We start from the raw sequence: 14,602 nt of genomic DNA, 5'->3' as shown, positions 1-14,602 counted from the left end.
AATTAAATTCGGAATTAAATTGAAATTGTATTCTCATAGCAACTTGTAATAGTTAGCTAAGTTAATTTGACTTAGTTGGCTTAGTAAATTTGAGTTGAAAGTCTATCTAGATTCATGTAGAGTGAGTCCTAAATTTTAGGGGTCTAGGTTGAGTTCTTTTGAGTTGTAATTAATTAACTCAGTCTAACTAAGTTATAGTTAGTTAAACTAGTTCTAACAGTTAGAGGAACTAGTAGGAGGTCTAGTAATGGGGAGCAGCTTCAGTGCAGCTTCACTGCTCCACCAATTAACTGAAGATTCACTCATAAATAACTCATGCATGTCAATTCAGAGAAAGACCCAGTTGAGATTAGAGTTCAAGTACAATGTACTATCATTTGTATAATTTTTCGAGTTGTACAGATGGTGCATGAAACTAGTAAAAGGCCTATGATGGATTTTGTAGTTGTGGTGAGGGATTTTTCCAATTAAATATCAGCTAGTTCTATCAGGAATTGCACAAGGAAGTAGGGGCTTAGCAAGTAGCAGAATTGGCTAAGTGTTAGATTGAGCTAGTTTGTGAAGCAAAGAGATAGATTGTACTTGTGCAGGAATTGTTCAGCGTTGAAAAAACATTGTATTTTCTTCTCAGATCTTCTGGTTGATGCAATATATATAGTTAGGTTTTTGAGCAGTTTCTTTCCCCAGACAAATATTGTGTTATGTGTGATTCAAATTATTCCTTTTCTTCTTAGTGTTTTTATTGATAAATTTATGTTTCTGTTGATGAGTAGAGTAGATTCAAGTCTTTTGTCTAGCATATTACATAAGCAGTTTGAATCTACAAGTAAAAATTTACATGATATCAGACCTAGATTTGTAAAAATCTCTACATAGTATCGAATTTGAAGACATTATAAAAGAGGAGAATACAAGTTTGTTAGGCAGGTGTTGGGTCTTGAAATTGTCATTCATTTCCATTACACTTTCACTATTATGTCCGTTATATCACCTCCATTTCACCTTCATTTCACTACCATGTCACTACATTCATCTCACTTTCATTATTGTTGGGTCACATCTATGTTTTTCCAAACTTTATTAATTCTTAGCATTTTTAAGTGAATTTGTGGTTAAAAATTAGAAAATAATGTGCATATGCTTATACCTAACAAGTGGGATGAAATTGTTGACATGTGGAGGTCAAAAGGAAGCTTCTAGAAGACCTTTATGTGGCATCTTAAGGCCAAATTCGAATTTGAGTGGAGAGGATCATGAGGATATGTGTCACATTTCCTATTTGTATTGAAACTCTAAGAAGACATGTGTCTTATCATTTCCTATTTTGATTAGAACTCTAGAGGTATAGGGAGAGATTCATGGACTCTCATTAATGAGATGATTTCTCATCTTTTTGTATAAATAGGAGATTTATCTCCTTCATTTGGTAGCTTTGGAAGCTTTGGGAGCTTTGTAAACTTTGTTAGCTCAACTTGTTGTACTTTGTAATTTTGAATAATTTGAATAAAGCTTTGAGGTTCTCAACATGGAAGGAGATGTGAAATAGATGTCATGGAGCATATTAGAATGTAAGGTAGATTAGATTTTATTTTGTAGTTTTGCTTTGATTTCATTCAAGTATGTCATTTTATTGTTTTCAAGTTTTCATGTTTAGATTTTCCATTCATGCAAGTTTATTTCATGCAAGTGAAAAAAACAACTTTGATAAAATTTATGAATCAGCGATGGCTAGGGTTTCAGAAGGATCGAATAGCGTGTCGCCGCATAGCAAACTAGAGATTAGAGTTGCAATGGAACAACAAGGAGTTCAGCAGCTGGGATAGCCGAACATGTTTCCCTATCAATGCTTTGGCCTGGATCTGAATCAAGAAATGATTCCCATGGGGTAGATCGACTCATACATCGGCCAGGGGTGGGTTCTCTCTTCCTGACTCAGGGCAGTTTATACTGGGCGGAGCAGGGATCTATACCACCAGGACAAGGAATGATAGATTTACCTCAGCATCGATCAGACCCTACCCTCATTCGAGCCGCTTTTCAAAACGACGAGGGAGAAACAGTCAGGCAAGGTAGGGCTGCACGCGATGGGTTGAAGGCTGTGCGGCTTATTGAACCCCTATCCTCCTTCAGACTATCCCGTGTCGGCCGATTTTCCATTCTAAGGCAAAACAGCAAGGGAGAGGCCGACAAGCAAGAAAGGGGCGTGAGTAAAGGATCGAGGGTCATGCGGCTTGCTGTAACCCTATTCTCCTCTGGACAGACACAGGCTGATGAAATCAAGGGGAAGAAGAAACTCATGACCGAGACTCTCCTTATCAAAACTGCCATACATCGGGAGTTCAGGGCTTCCTTGATACAAACAAGAACTCTGGGCATTATGAATGGGCATCTGAAAAATGACCTCGGAAATCCTGAACATCTCATTGCTTCGGTGGCTCAAATAGCAGGAGGATCCTGGCCAAGAACAACACTAGCCACCAAGCACTCCAGCCAAGAACTGATACAAATTTTTATTAGAACCCTGTCAGGGAGAACGATATGCAAGCGAACTTGGAAGGGGAAGCTGATAGAAGAGATAAAGTATGAAATACAAGCACATACAGGCATATCAACAAACATGCAAAGCTTGATATATGCAGGACAAATTTTACAGGACCAATACATAGTGTAGGACTATGGAATTGTGCAAGACTCAACCATCATACTAAGCACGAGGCTGAGAGGGGGAAGCTTTGGATCCAGCTTAAAGGGTACAGCTTCTTCCAAGGATGTCGTCAAAGGGAAAGGGGAAGCCAGCAACAAGCCAGCACCACCATAAGATCTACCTGGGCCCTATATTGTGTCCAGCAAAAAATTCAGACTCCAGTACTGAAAATTGCTCTGCCTGAGGTAAACAAATTTTATACTGATTTTTCTACAAAGGCTATCATATGCAGATTCAATGGCTTTTGGCCCAAAACAGATGCATTACAACAATGGATCTATTCCACATGGACAACAAACTGTGATATCCATTTATGCTCCAAACGTTTTTTTATTGTCAGATTCGACATGGTCAAGGAAAGGGAATACACCCTCCATGAGGGTCCATGGTTCTGGGGAAATGCAGGACTCTTCATGACTCCCTGGTTCCCAGGTTTTGACACCAATACTATGGTGGTCTCCAAAATGCTAGTATGGATCAGGTTACACAACCTCCCACTACACTTCTAGCTTCCCAAAGTCTTCGAAGCAATGGGGAATGCGATAGGAAAATACCTCAAGCAAGACATGGAAAGAATTACAAGAGGTATACATACTTTTTCCAAAGTTAGATCTTAGCCAAGGCTTACCTGACAGCATAATTCTGATCCATAACAACACACAGTGGAATTAACCACTAGATTATGAGAACACAACCTTCAGGTGCCGTGGCTGTCAAAAAACAGGTCACCTTTTTAGTAACTGCCCACAAGCCAAAAAAGAAACCAGAAGAAACAAGAAACAAACACAAAAACCAAGAGGCTAGCAACGCATAGTGAACCCATATGAAGTAGCTGAGGATGAGGAGGTAACTATCCCTCCACCAGATCTTGATGATGTTCCTATTGAGGAGGAAGCTACGGAAACCATCCCCAAAGCAAACAATCAAACACACAAGGCACCAGAAACAGAGGAATTTGTAGCACAGGAATTGATGGACTCTTTGTCGGAGAAGATACCAAACACAACGGATACCAGTGGGGCCAAAAGACAGCATTCTCTAGATCACTCTGATTCTGACAAGGAAAATCCTCGCCCTGTGGAGGACACTTCTCTCATACTTTATTCATCCTCACCGACTCAAGGGGAATGGCGAAAGGTTGAGAAGAAAAAAGGGAGAAAAGCATGATTTCCTCCCCATTTGTACATTATATTTTTTTTTCTGGTTTTTCTTTTGACAGCAGTCTTTTGATCTGCTTTATGCATATGCACCTCAGCATCTACAAAATGTAATTTTGTTATCATTAATAAAATTACGATTTTTCCTTATGGGAAAAAAAATTCATGCAAGTGTGTTCAATAGGTTGATTGTAGATTTATCTAACTGTGTAATCTATGCTTAGCAAAATAGTCCAAGGAAGTATTTTCCAATTCGTGCTTGGAGCATTAGAGCACACAATAGATTATTTTTGCTTTACATGTTTTGTATTTAATTTTGTTGCAATTTCATTTTCAGTTTTAGAACAATGAAGTAGTGAATCCCTCCAAATGCTATCACAAGGAGGTAGTTCTCCCAAAATTGTATAGTGGAATGATAAAACACTTCATTTAGTTGTTATCATAGATTAGTTTCAATTTCACTTTCAGTTTTAGCCTTTCATTTAAATTTCATTTTCAATTTTAGAACAATGAAGTATGGAGTCCCTCAAAATGCTATCAAGGAGGTAGTTCTCCCAAAATTGTATAGCAGAGTGATAAAACACTTCGTTTCGCTGTTATAGTAGATTAGTTGCAATTTCACTTTTAGTCTTAGCCTTTCATTTAAATCTCATTTTCAGTTTTAGAATAATGAAGTATGGAGTCTCTTAAAAAATGCTACCACAAGGAGGTAGTTCTCCCAAAGTTGTATAGTAGAGTGATAAAACACTTCATTTAGCTATTATCGTTTTTGCTTTCATTTCATAAACATTTTGTTAGCTTAGATTAATCTAACTATTCAAAGCTTTCATTTGTTTTTATCTAATGTTCATTTTCTTTTCTCCCTTCTTTAGAAATTAGATTTTAACATTAAAAGTCATTAGATTTAGTTGTCCATTAACATTTAGAGATTTCATTTAGAAGCATAACTTTTTTTTCTTAGATTAATTTCCTTAAGCATGAGAAACAAAACCTCCAAAAACAACATAAACCATAAAACAATGAAGTAAGACAAAGGTTGACTAAGCACATATAGTGCACCACACTTCATCAGTTTACGATACCAGGATTGATAATTTATGTAGAGCAATTTAGGACACTAAATTGACTAGACATTTTGGCGCCATTGTCGGGGAAGTGTAATTAGGAGACCTTATTTCTTACATTTAAAAAAAAAATTAATAATAATTTATCAAGTATGCTCTCCTCCTACACATTGTGTGATCTGGAGGATCAGAAAAAGAATTGTTATGTTAAAAAAAATAAAATAAAAAATAATCATTTCATTTGATTCAATAAAAAAAAAAATCCAACTGCTTTGATAGGTTCAACTGTCCAAGATTGACTGGTTATGGTTTGTAGTAACCCTCAAAACATTGTGTCCTGTTTAATAAGATTTTGCAAATTAGCTACAAACAGCCCTGTTCCACGGCTATTTCCAAGGTTTCACAGGTTACAGGCATCGAATGAAGAAATCGGCCACATGGGCATATCTGGAATCGTCCCGACATGGATTCTATCATAGTCACCCAACCCAGATCGATAAAAAAACTAGCTTAAGACATTAGTCAAAGTCCTGTTTTCAGCACATTTACCTTGAAGCCTTTGTTGCCTGAAATTGAGAACCATTAATCACTTTTATAAAAATTTCACAATTTCAGAGAAAAAAGAGGAAACAACCAATGGCTATCTCCAATCCTAGTTTCCATTGTGCCCTCAATAGAAAACCTACATTCCTGTTTGAAGCTTGGCCTTGAAACAAACCTACAAAAACATTTAAAAAAAAAAAAAACCCTGCAATATAAACAATCTGAGCTGTGATCTTCAGCAAAAGTATTAAATTGTTGTTTTAAAGGCACAAATTTGAATTAAAAACAACCACCGCAGCAATTGTTTAGCAACCAGTTGGGTAGTGTATCGTTAGGTCATATGCTTGCCAGATTCACTCGTTCACCTTTAAACGCAAGTGTTCAGATCACCACTCACCGAGAGCCTTACTGATGGAGGCTATATCACCGAAACTGGCTGGTTCATTTGTTGTTGTCTATGCTGTGATTGCATCTAAAAACAATTTTTTTTTGAAATTGATTTTACAAAAGATGTAATTGACAAAAACGCAGAACTATAAAAAACGTCAAACTTTAACTACACGATCCGGCCAAATGAAAACAAATTAGGAAAAAGTAAAACATGGGTTTTTTCGGGGACAGGGTCAATTAGATAACTCAGAAACGGTTTTAAGACATTCATAACGGTTTAGGAGAATTTCTTGGTTATCTAAAGCCCCATTTGGCATGCCGCGTGAGGAAAAATGGATTTTAATTAATGAACATACTGTTGTTTTAACACGGCGTGCTTGGAGAGGGGAAATCCGATTTGGGAACTAATTATACGATGGCATTCAATCTTGCTTATGACATGCCTCCCGCCTTTAATGCTAACAATCTCATGTTTGTCTTTAACTCGTACTTCACCATTACACTTGTCTAACGCCTAACTACATGACTTATCCCAATTGAATATGACTCTTCCAAACTGATCTTTCATCTTCAACCAAACTTCTCCAACACTTTGTTAACTCTCACTCTATTTTTCTTACATATTTTACGCATACAGGCATTTCGTCTCATATACCTTGAAGCACACTCTGTTTCCACAAATCTTATGCATACAGCAGCTCTGTTTTCCGTATACCCTGAATGTACAGCTACTCTGTCTCATATGCATAATCGTTTTACTTCCCATATCCATACTCATTTTTGTTCCTATATACCAGTTGTATCACTACCATTTACATAGTCTTCTACATGCAGATAGTGAAGGAAATTTGAACAAAAGCAGAGAACAGGAGTGATGGGTCTCATCGTAAAAACAGAACCTATAGGAGTGAAATATATGAAAGGATATCCTCAAGTGAAAAAAGATGTTGAAGAAAATTGGTTGGTTGTCTTTTAGCTATGGAATGCAGCCACATTCCACAGCTAATCGGCTGTTCTGCAGCCATCTCCACACTTTTGTAGGTTCCACATGTCAAGAGAGGAAATGGACTACATGGGTAGCTTGGAAAACATCAGGGAATGGATCGTATCCTATTCATTTGGCCTAGATCAATGAAGAAGACCCTGGTCAAAGGAAAGTCAAACAAAGAAACCTATGGCAAATAGGACTTTGTTCTGCACATGTTTCTCAGAGATAGGGATCCGAAGCGGTTTCTTGAGGCCATGGACTTCATCTGCCACCTGCACAAATAAAATCCAATAAGATTTATGTTTCCAAGCAATCGAGGACAAGAAAAAAATAAATAAATAAATTGAATCAATGAAATAAGTAGGTTATTTGCTCATTTTCTGAAAGGTATTGATTAATTTTGGACTGATGATGAAAAATGAATAGCTAACTTTCTGTTCAAGATATTTTTAGCTACAGAAACTGTGCACGTTCTGCAGCTAGAAAGCCATTCCATAGCTAAACATCAATTCTGCAAGCTGAAAAACCTCACTGTTCAAATCAGCCTAACTTTCTCATACGAAATCAGATTTTGATGGTTCAAGTGTCATTGGAAAGATATCAACAAGATCTACACAATGAGAAATCCATCATTAGAGTTTAAAACAGCAAATAATGAAATAAATTGCTAAAAAGAAACAACATTCAACTTGAGGCACTAATTCTGAAGCAGGTATAAATTCTTTTGGTTTTCCTTTGGGAACTTGTTTCATTAATACAAATTCTTAGTTTTGTGTGTAAATATCATAACTAGAGATATTGATCACCTCTCTCTTTTGATAATCTTACATTCCATTGCAGAAGAAGTATTAGTTTTTTTTGTAGGTTCCACGAGGAAGGACAAATGACTACAAGTGAATAGTGTCTCTCTTAAGAGACCAATTTGTTTCATAATAGGATGATCAGTAACAAAGAAGAAATATGCGAATGCAAAATCAGATCCAAACACTCGCAAAACTTTCAGATACTATTGTCTCCATTACATCCATACTTCATAATAAACCATTCACCTCATTTCCCTTCATATTTTCCATTTACATTCACATACACTTTCCATTACTTTTTGTCCACTCATAACCCACAAATAAAAGCAAGAGGCTCAGTTACATGCTTATTGCCCATTGCCATTTCTACTTTCCATTGCCATCTTCCATTTTCATCTTCCCTTTCCTATCATTTTCATTTTGCAAATAAACCCTGCTTCAATGCAAATTATTGAGTCCATAGTCCTTTGAGTCTAAATTCCTTGCAAAAACACCTTGAGGCTTGCATGCCTTAATGGCAAGTCCTCATGCCGACGAACAATGGGAATACATTAATGTCCCTTGTTTATCGGATCTCTAGGGGACTCGACATCGGAAAATTTATTCGTACCCAGTAAGATGTGTTTGGGCATATTGACTCTCATTGTCATCAATGGTGAGAGTTCTCATGTTGACTAGTGGCACTCATTAATGGCCAATAAGTCAACAATTTCCTGCTATGTTTGACATCAGAACATCTCTTCACATAGTAGGAATTGTGCCAATGATTTTTGAAAACATGAAGACTATTATTTTCAGCATTTTGGAGCAGATTCAGCAAGTTTTAGTATAAGCAATAAAAAGTCATCTTGAATCTTTTATCCATGACTCTTTTTGTCTAGCCACTTGAAGAATATTATGATAAGAATTTTGTAGCCACCACACATACAACTCATCCATTTCAAACGGTAAGTTAAGGTACGTCATTTTCTAACTTTTGACCATAGAATTCCATAAAAAGCTAGAATGATCATTGTTGGAAAAACATTTCTCTTCCTCATTTCATAAAATTGCTAATACCATCAGTTGGGGGGGAATACATTCATATTCATATCTTGCCATGTTTATATCATATTCAGTAGCCCACATAATTCCAAAATATATTAACTATTACATTATTACTATTATGAGCATACAATGGCTTTTCAAAAGTGCTTAAAGGATAATTGGATAAAAACACAATCATGGTTGTCATACAAGAACCAACCATCATGCAATCCAATAAAGATATACTTTGCAACAATAATCAAATTATCACTATGCAAAGTTCAAAGATCAAAATAGAATGCAACAGCAAAATATGGTTGTAACACAAGAACCAACCATGTTGCAATTCAAGTAAAACACTTTGTAGAAGTATGAAGCTATCAAATGATATCATGCAAAGTTAAGCCAAAGCTCAAGGATCAAAAGAATTAATGTAATATATATTGCATGAGGACATGCAATAACTTCATTTGGGGTGTATGTTGGGTCTTGAAATTGTCATTCATTTCCATTACACTTTCACTATTATGTCCATTATATCACCTCCATTTCACCTTCATTTCACTACCATGTCACTACATTCATCTCACTTTCATTATTATTGGGTCACATTTATGTTTTTCCAAACTTTATTAATTCTTAGGACAGGATGGAGGCATTGTTGGAATAAAACAGGCTGAAGGAATTCATAGATCATGATACTACAAAGCCTACGGTATCTCATGTTAAAGATCTGGTTGAATGGAGAAAGTGTGTGGAAAAGGCGAGAACAATTATCCTATAAGCAGTTCAAGATAAGATTTTCTCGAAACTACATAGTAAGGAAACTCCATTTGCAATGTGGAAGGCATTGATGGACATATTTCAAAACAGCAGTGACCATAGGAAGCTGGGGATAGGCTCTAGTGCCTCCTTCCTTCTCCTATTGTGTCATATTTGTAAATCCTTCAATCCTATCCCAAGTTGTTCTTAAGGGGGGTTGTTAGGATATTCCGACACATAGGATATAGTTAAGTTCAACTTGGTCTAGTATAGAGTTAGGTTAGAGTTAGGTAAAGTGTGTTTCTTTACAGTATTGTCAGAATGACACCTAGAAAAGCCAGATTCTAAAAGAAAGCTTCGTTATGTTCGAGGTACAGTACAGTTTGGGATTCATTACAGTGCCAAAGCAGCTCCTCTGTTAGTTGGTTTCACTGATTCTGATTGGGCTGGTGACCATGATGATCGGAAGTCTACTGCCGGTTATGTCTTCACTCTTGGTTCAGGACCTATTACATGGGCTTGTAAGAAACAGGCTGCCATTTCTCTTTCGTCAGCAGAAGCAGAGTATCGTGGTGCCGTGGAAGCTAGTAAGGAAGCCTTGTGGCTTCGTCAGATCCTATTAGAGTTTGGCTTTGAGCAGCAGCATCCTACCACACTTTGGTGTGATAATCAAAGTGCCATTCAGCTATGCAAAGATCCAGTCCAGCATCAGCGCAACAAACACATTGAACTACACATGCACTTCATCGGAAAGCTCATTCATGACCATGTTCTTGAAGTGCAATATTGTCCAACAGATGATCAGGTTGCAGACATCTTCACAAAGGCTCTCACAGAGGCGAAGTTCACTAAACTTCGATATATGCTTGGAGTTCAGGAAGTTGTCACTAAGGGGGGATAGGCTCTAGTGCCTCCTTCCTTCTCCTATTGTGTCATATTTGTAAATCCTTCAATCCTATCCCAAGTTGTTCTTAAGGGGGGATGTTAGGATATTCCGACACATAGGATATAGTTAAGTTCAACTTGGTCTAGTATAGAGTTAGGTTAGAGTTAGGTAAAGTGTGTTTCTTTACCGTTGTACATTTTGTAACTTACAATCCGACGGTCACGATATGTAGTGATCCGACGGTTCACTCTCACCTCGGTATTACCAACACTTGATCCGTGGCTTGACACCCGATTGGTCCATGAGTTCTATTTAAAGCGCATGGAGGGTCATTGTTCGGGTAATCCGTGCATGAGAGAAGCTTATGTAAATTTTCATTCTTTGATTAATAAATTGCTTGTAGTACCCACGTTGGGACAGGCCGTGGACTGTTTCCCTCCTTGCACTTTGAGGGTTTTAACCACGTCAAAAATACTGGTGTATTGCAGGGTAAGTTCCTCAGAAAGAATACCAAAAGGACACCGCTCACAACCAGATCTCAAATCAATACACCAGTATTTTTGACGTGGTTAAAACCCTCAAAGTGCAAGGAGGGAAACAGTCCATGGCCTGTCCCAACGTGGGTACTACAGGCAATTTATTAATCAAAGAATGAAAATTTACATAAGCTTCTCTCATGCACGGATTACCCGAACAATGACCCTCCATGCGCTTTAAATAGAACTCATGGACCAAGCGGGTGTCAAGCCACGGATCAAGTGTCGGTAATACCAAGGTGAGAGTGAACCGTCGGATCACTACATATCGTGACCGTCGGATTGTAAGTTACAAAATGTACAACGGTAAAGAAACACACTTTACCTAACTCTAACCTAACTCTATACTAGACCAAGTTGAACTTAACTATATCCTATGTGTCGGAATATCCTAACATCCCCCCTTAAGAAAAACTTGGGATAGGATTGAACGATTTACAAATATGACACAATAGGAGAAGGAAGGAGGCACTAGAGCCTATCCCCCCTTAGTGACAACTTCCTGAACTCCAAGCATATATCGAAGTTTAGTGAACTTCGCCTCTGTGAGAGCCTTTGTGAAGATGTCTGCAACCTGATCATCTGTTGGACAATATTGCACTTCAAGAACATGGTCATGAATGAGCTTTCTGATGAAGTGCATGTGTAGTTCAATGTGTTTGCTGCGCTGATGCTGGACTGGATCTTTGCATAGCTGAATGGCACTTTGATTATCACACCAAAGTGTGGTAGGATGCTGCTGCTCAAAGCCAAACTCTGATAGGATCTGACGAAGCCACAAGGCTTCCTTACTAGCTTCCACGGCACCACGATACTCTACTTCTGCTGTCGAAAGAGAAATGGCAGCCTGTTTCTTACAATCCTATGTAATAGGTCCTGAACCAAGAGTGAAGACATAACCGGCAGTAGACTTCCGATCATCATGGTCACCAGCCCAATCAGAATCAGTGAAACCAACTAACAGAGGAGCTGCTTTGGCATTGTAATGAATCCCAAACTGTATTGTACCTCGAACATAACGAAGTATTCTTTTAGCTTCTTTCCAATGACTTTCACGGGGGTTTTGCATAAAACGAGCACCAAGGCCAACAACAAAGGAAAGATCAGGACGAGTATGGGTTAAATACAAGAGTTTTTCAACAAGTTGACGGTATAAGGTAGCATCAACTTCAGGAGAAGTACAAGAGACTGAAAGTTTGACTCCAGACTAAAAGGGAGAAGGGGCTGGCTTACAGTCTTCCATGTGAAAATGACGAAGAATATCACAAGCATACTTGGACTGGGAAATGAAAATACCCTCCTGGGATTGCAAGACTTGAAGACCGAGAAAATAGTGTAAGTGTCCTAAGTCTGTCATTTCAAATTTCTTTTCTAGGTAAAGTGTGTTTCTTTACCCAAGGCATTGATGGACATATTTCAAGATGGAGAAGGGTGACTCAATACCAAATTACTTGACCAAGTTCACTCAATGTTGGGATGAGCTTGGAAGGGTCGGGATTAATGTTGTTGAAAACGATCTAGTGAGCCTAGTACTTCTAGGACTTCCCAAGAGTTGGCACAGTTACCGGGACTCAGTTAATGGGGGGCAGAAGCTACCAGAGTGGGAGAGATTATGCTCTGACTTGGTATAGGAAGAGATTCAATGGAACATCAAAGACAGATCCTCATCAAAGCATGATGATGAGGAGAATTGTGCCTTAGCTAGTAAGGGAAAGAAAGGGAAGGAGAATTCATCCCATTCCCAATCAGATTCTTGTTAGGGCGAAAAGAAGAAGGACATGTCGAAAATTAATTGTTCTCACTGTCACGAGCTAGGATAGTTTGCCACAAAGCGTCCACACAAGAAGGTCAGTAATAAGCCCTTAGGAGGAGTTGTAGGTAAAGCTCTTACTTCACAGTTCGAATTGGATTTTAACCTCATCGCTTGTATGGTTTCGTTGATGATGGGTAGTGTGTGGTACCTAGATAGTGGAGCTTCATTTCATATGACCAGTAACAAAGAGCTCTTTAGTAAGTTGGAGGAGAAGGATCTCCAGATGCATATCGAGATGGGTAATGATGGGAGTTATAGCGCAACCAGCATCGGTACAGTTACCTTTCAGAGGGAGTCTGGTTCTCCCCTCACTTTGTGAGATGTTATGTATGTTTTGGGTTTGAAGAAGAACTTGGTTCATGTTTCCATGTTGGATGATAGAGGTTATGATGTGGGAAAGGTGTTCCTTTGTCACGTAGCCATAGGAAAGGTGAAGCAGATAAGGGTTTGAGTGAAGAACCTCTACAAATTGGAGGTAGAAGACAACACTGATTAGAGCACTAAAGCGGAGAACGTGCAAAGTTGAGACATCGGTGAGTTGTGGCACATGAGATTAGATCACTTGCATCATGGTGCTTTGAAGATCTTGCAGAATATTTCTACAAGGATTACCAAGGGTACACTAGAGAAGAGAGACACATGCAAAGGGTGTACATTGGGGAAGTACACCAAATATTCCTTTCATGACAAAGACAGTGGAGCACAATCGATTCTTGATCAAGCTCACCCAGATGTGTGTGGATTGTTCTTGATAACATCCACGGCCAAGCACAGGTATTATGTAATATTTGTTGATGATTTTTCTCGTAAGTGATGGATTTTCTTCATGTAGAAGAAACATCAGATGTTCGCTAAATTTTGTGAATTTAAAGCACTTGTCGAGAAATATAATGGAAGTAAAGTTAAGGCTCTCAAAAGTGATAATAGTGAAGAGTACGTGTCGAATGAGTTCAAAAAATTTTGTGCATCAGAAGGCATTCAGTGGGATTTGATAGCACCTCATAACCCACAATAGAATGGGGTGGTTGAAAGGAAGAATAGAAGTATTGTGCGAGCAGCACAGGTGATGTTGCATGATGAGGGCCTACCATTACGCTTGTGGGTTAAAACATGCGACACAGTTGTTTATTTTCATAACAGAAGCCCTTATCAAATTCTCGAGATGAGTACACCAGAGGAGGATCTATGCCATAAAACAATTAACGCAGTTAACACAATTGTGTTAACATAATTAACACAATTGTTTACTGTGTTAATTGTTGTGCTTCCATCTAGATTTCTTGTTAACCCTGACACTGACACAACAAGCAAAGTCATAACCCTTTTTTTATGTTAACTAACCATGGATGGGGTCATATGGTGTTGTTTCCTCCAAGAGCGACTCTTGTACCCATGATCAGTTTGTGACTAGATAAGTAATTTGGTTTCCACATTACAATCTTAACTTTCATGTCTTATCTTTAGTTTGCAATCATAGGGTTAATTCCCAGTTTCAAAGGGTTCTTAAATTTCCAGGACTCAAAGGAAATCAGCCAAGAACTTAGACTCTCCAACAGGTATGAGTCCTGGTTCATCCATGCCAGCACTTTCCTTAATTTTGCAAGTATAAATTCGTGAGAACATGGCTAAATTTGTTCATTGATGGCTTACAAATTTTGTTTTGCATCTCTTCATTTTCAAAACCATGTGTGGTTTGAAGCTTTCGACTAGGTTTTACATGAACTCACACCGTTAATTTTTGTTTCCAGGTTCTGCTTATTCTCACTCTTTGTTGCGCAAGGGATTTCCAATATTTTTCTTTCCTTCTCTGAAACAAAGCTTTTAATCTTTAGTCTAAGATACATCGAAGGGTTTTCCTGTTATCCCTTACATAAACCCTAAACGATATTGTACATTTAGGAAAATAAAATATTTTCGGTACATGATTGCT

The 14,602-nt window shown here is 38.0% G+C and overlaps 1 protein-coding gene across 1 annotated transcript; it reads left to right on the top strand.

The window, feature by feature from the left end:
- Positions 1 to 1,843: 1,843 nt before the first annotated feature.
- LOC149173422 (polyubiquitin-like) lies at positions 1,844 to 2,671 on the top strand. The gene has a single exon (XM_089426695.1). The coding sequence runs from the start codon at positions 1,844 to 1,846 to the stop codon at positions 2,669 to 2,671; it is 828 nt and encodes a 275-aa protein (XP_089282821.1).
- Positions 2,672 to 14,602: the final 11,931 nt, after the last annotated feature.

Source organism: Pinus tabuliformis, chromosome 4_2, assembly GCF_031772625.1.
Source record: "Pinus tabuliformis cultivar Carrire ecotype Pingquan chromosome 4_2, CPIR1, whole genome shotgun sequence".
Taxonomy (NCBI): domain Eukaryota; kingdom Viridiplantae; phylum Streptophyta; class Pinopsida; order Pinales; family Pinaceae; genus Pinus; species Pinus tabuliformis.
The sequence above is the reverse complement of the archived record's forward strand: the minus strand, read 5'-3'. Positions and strand labels throughout refer to the sequence as shown.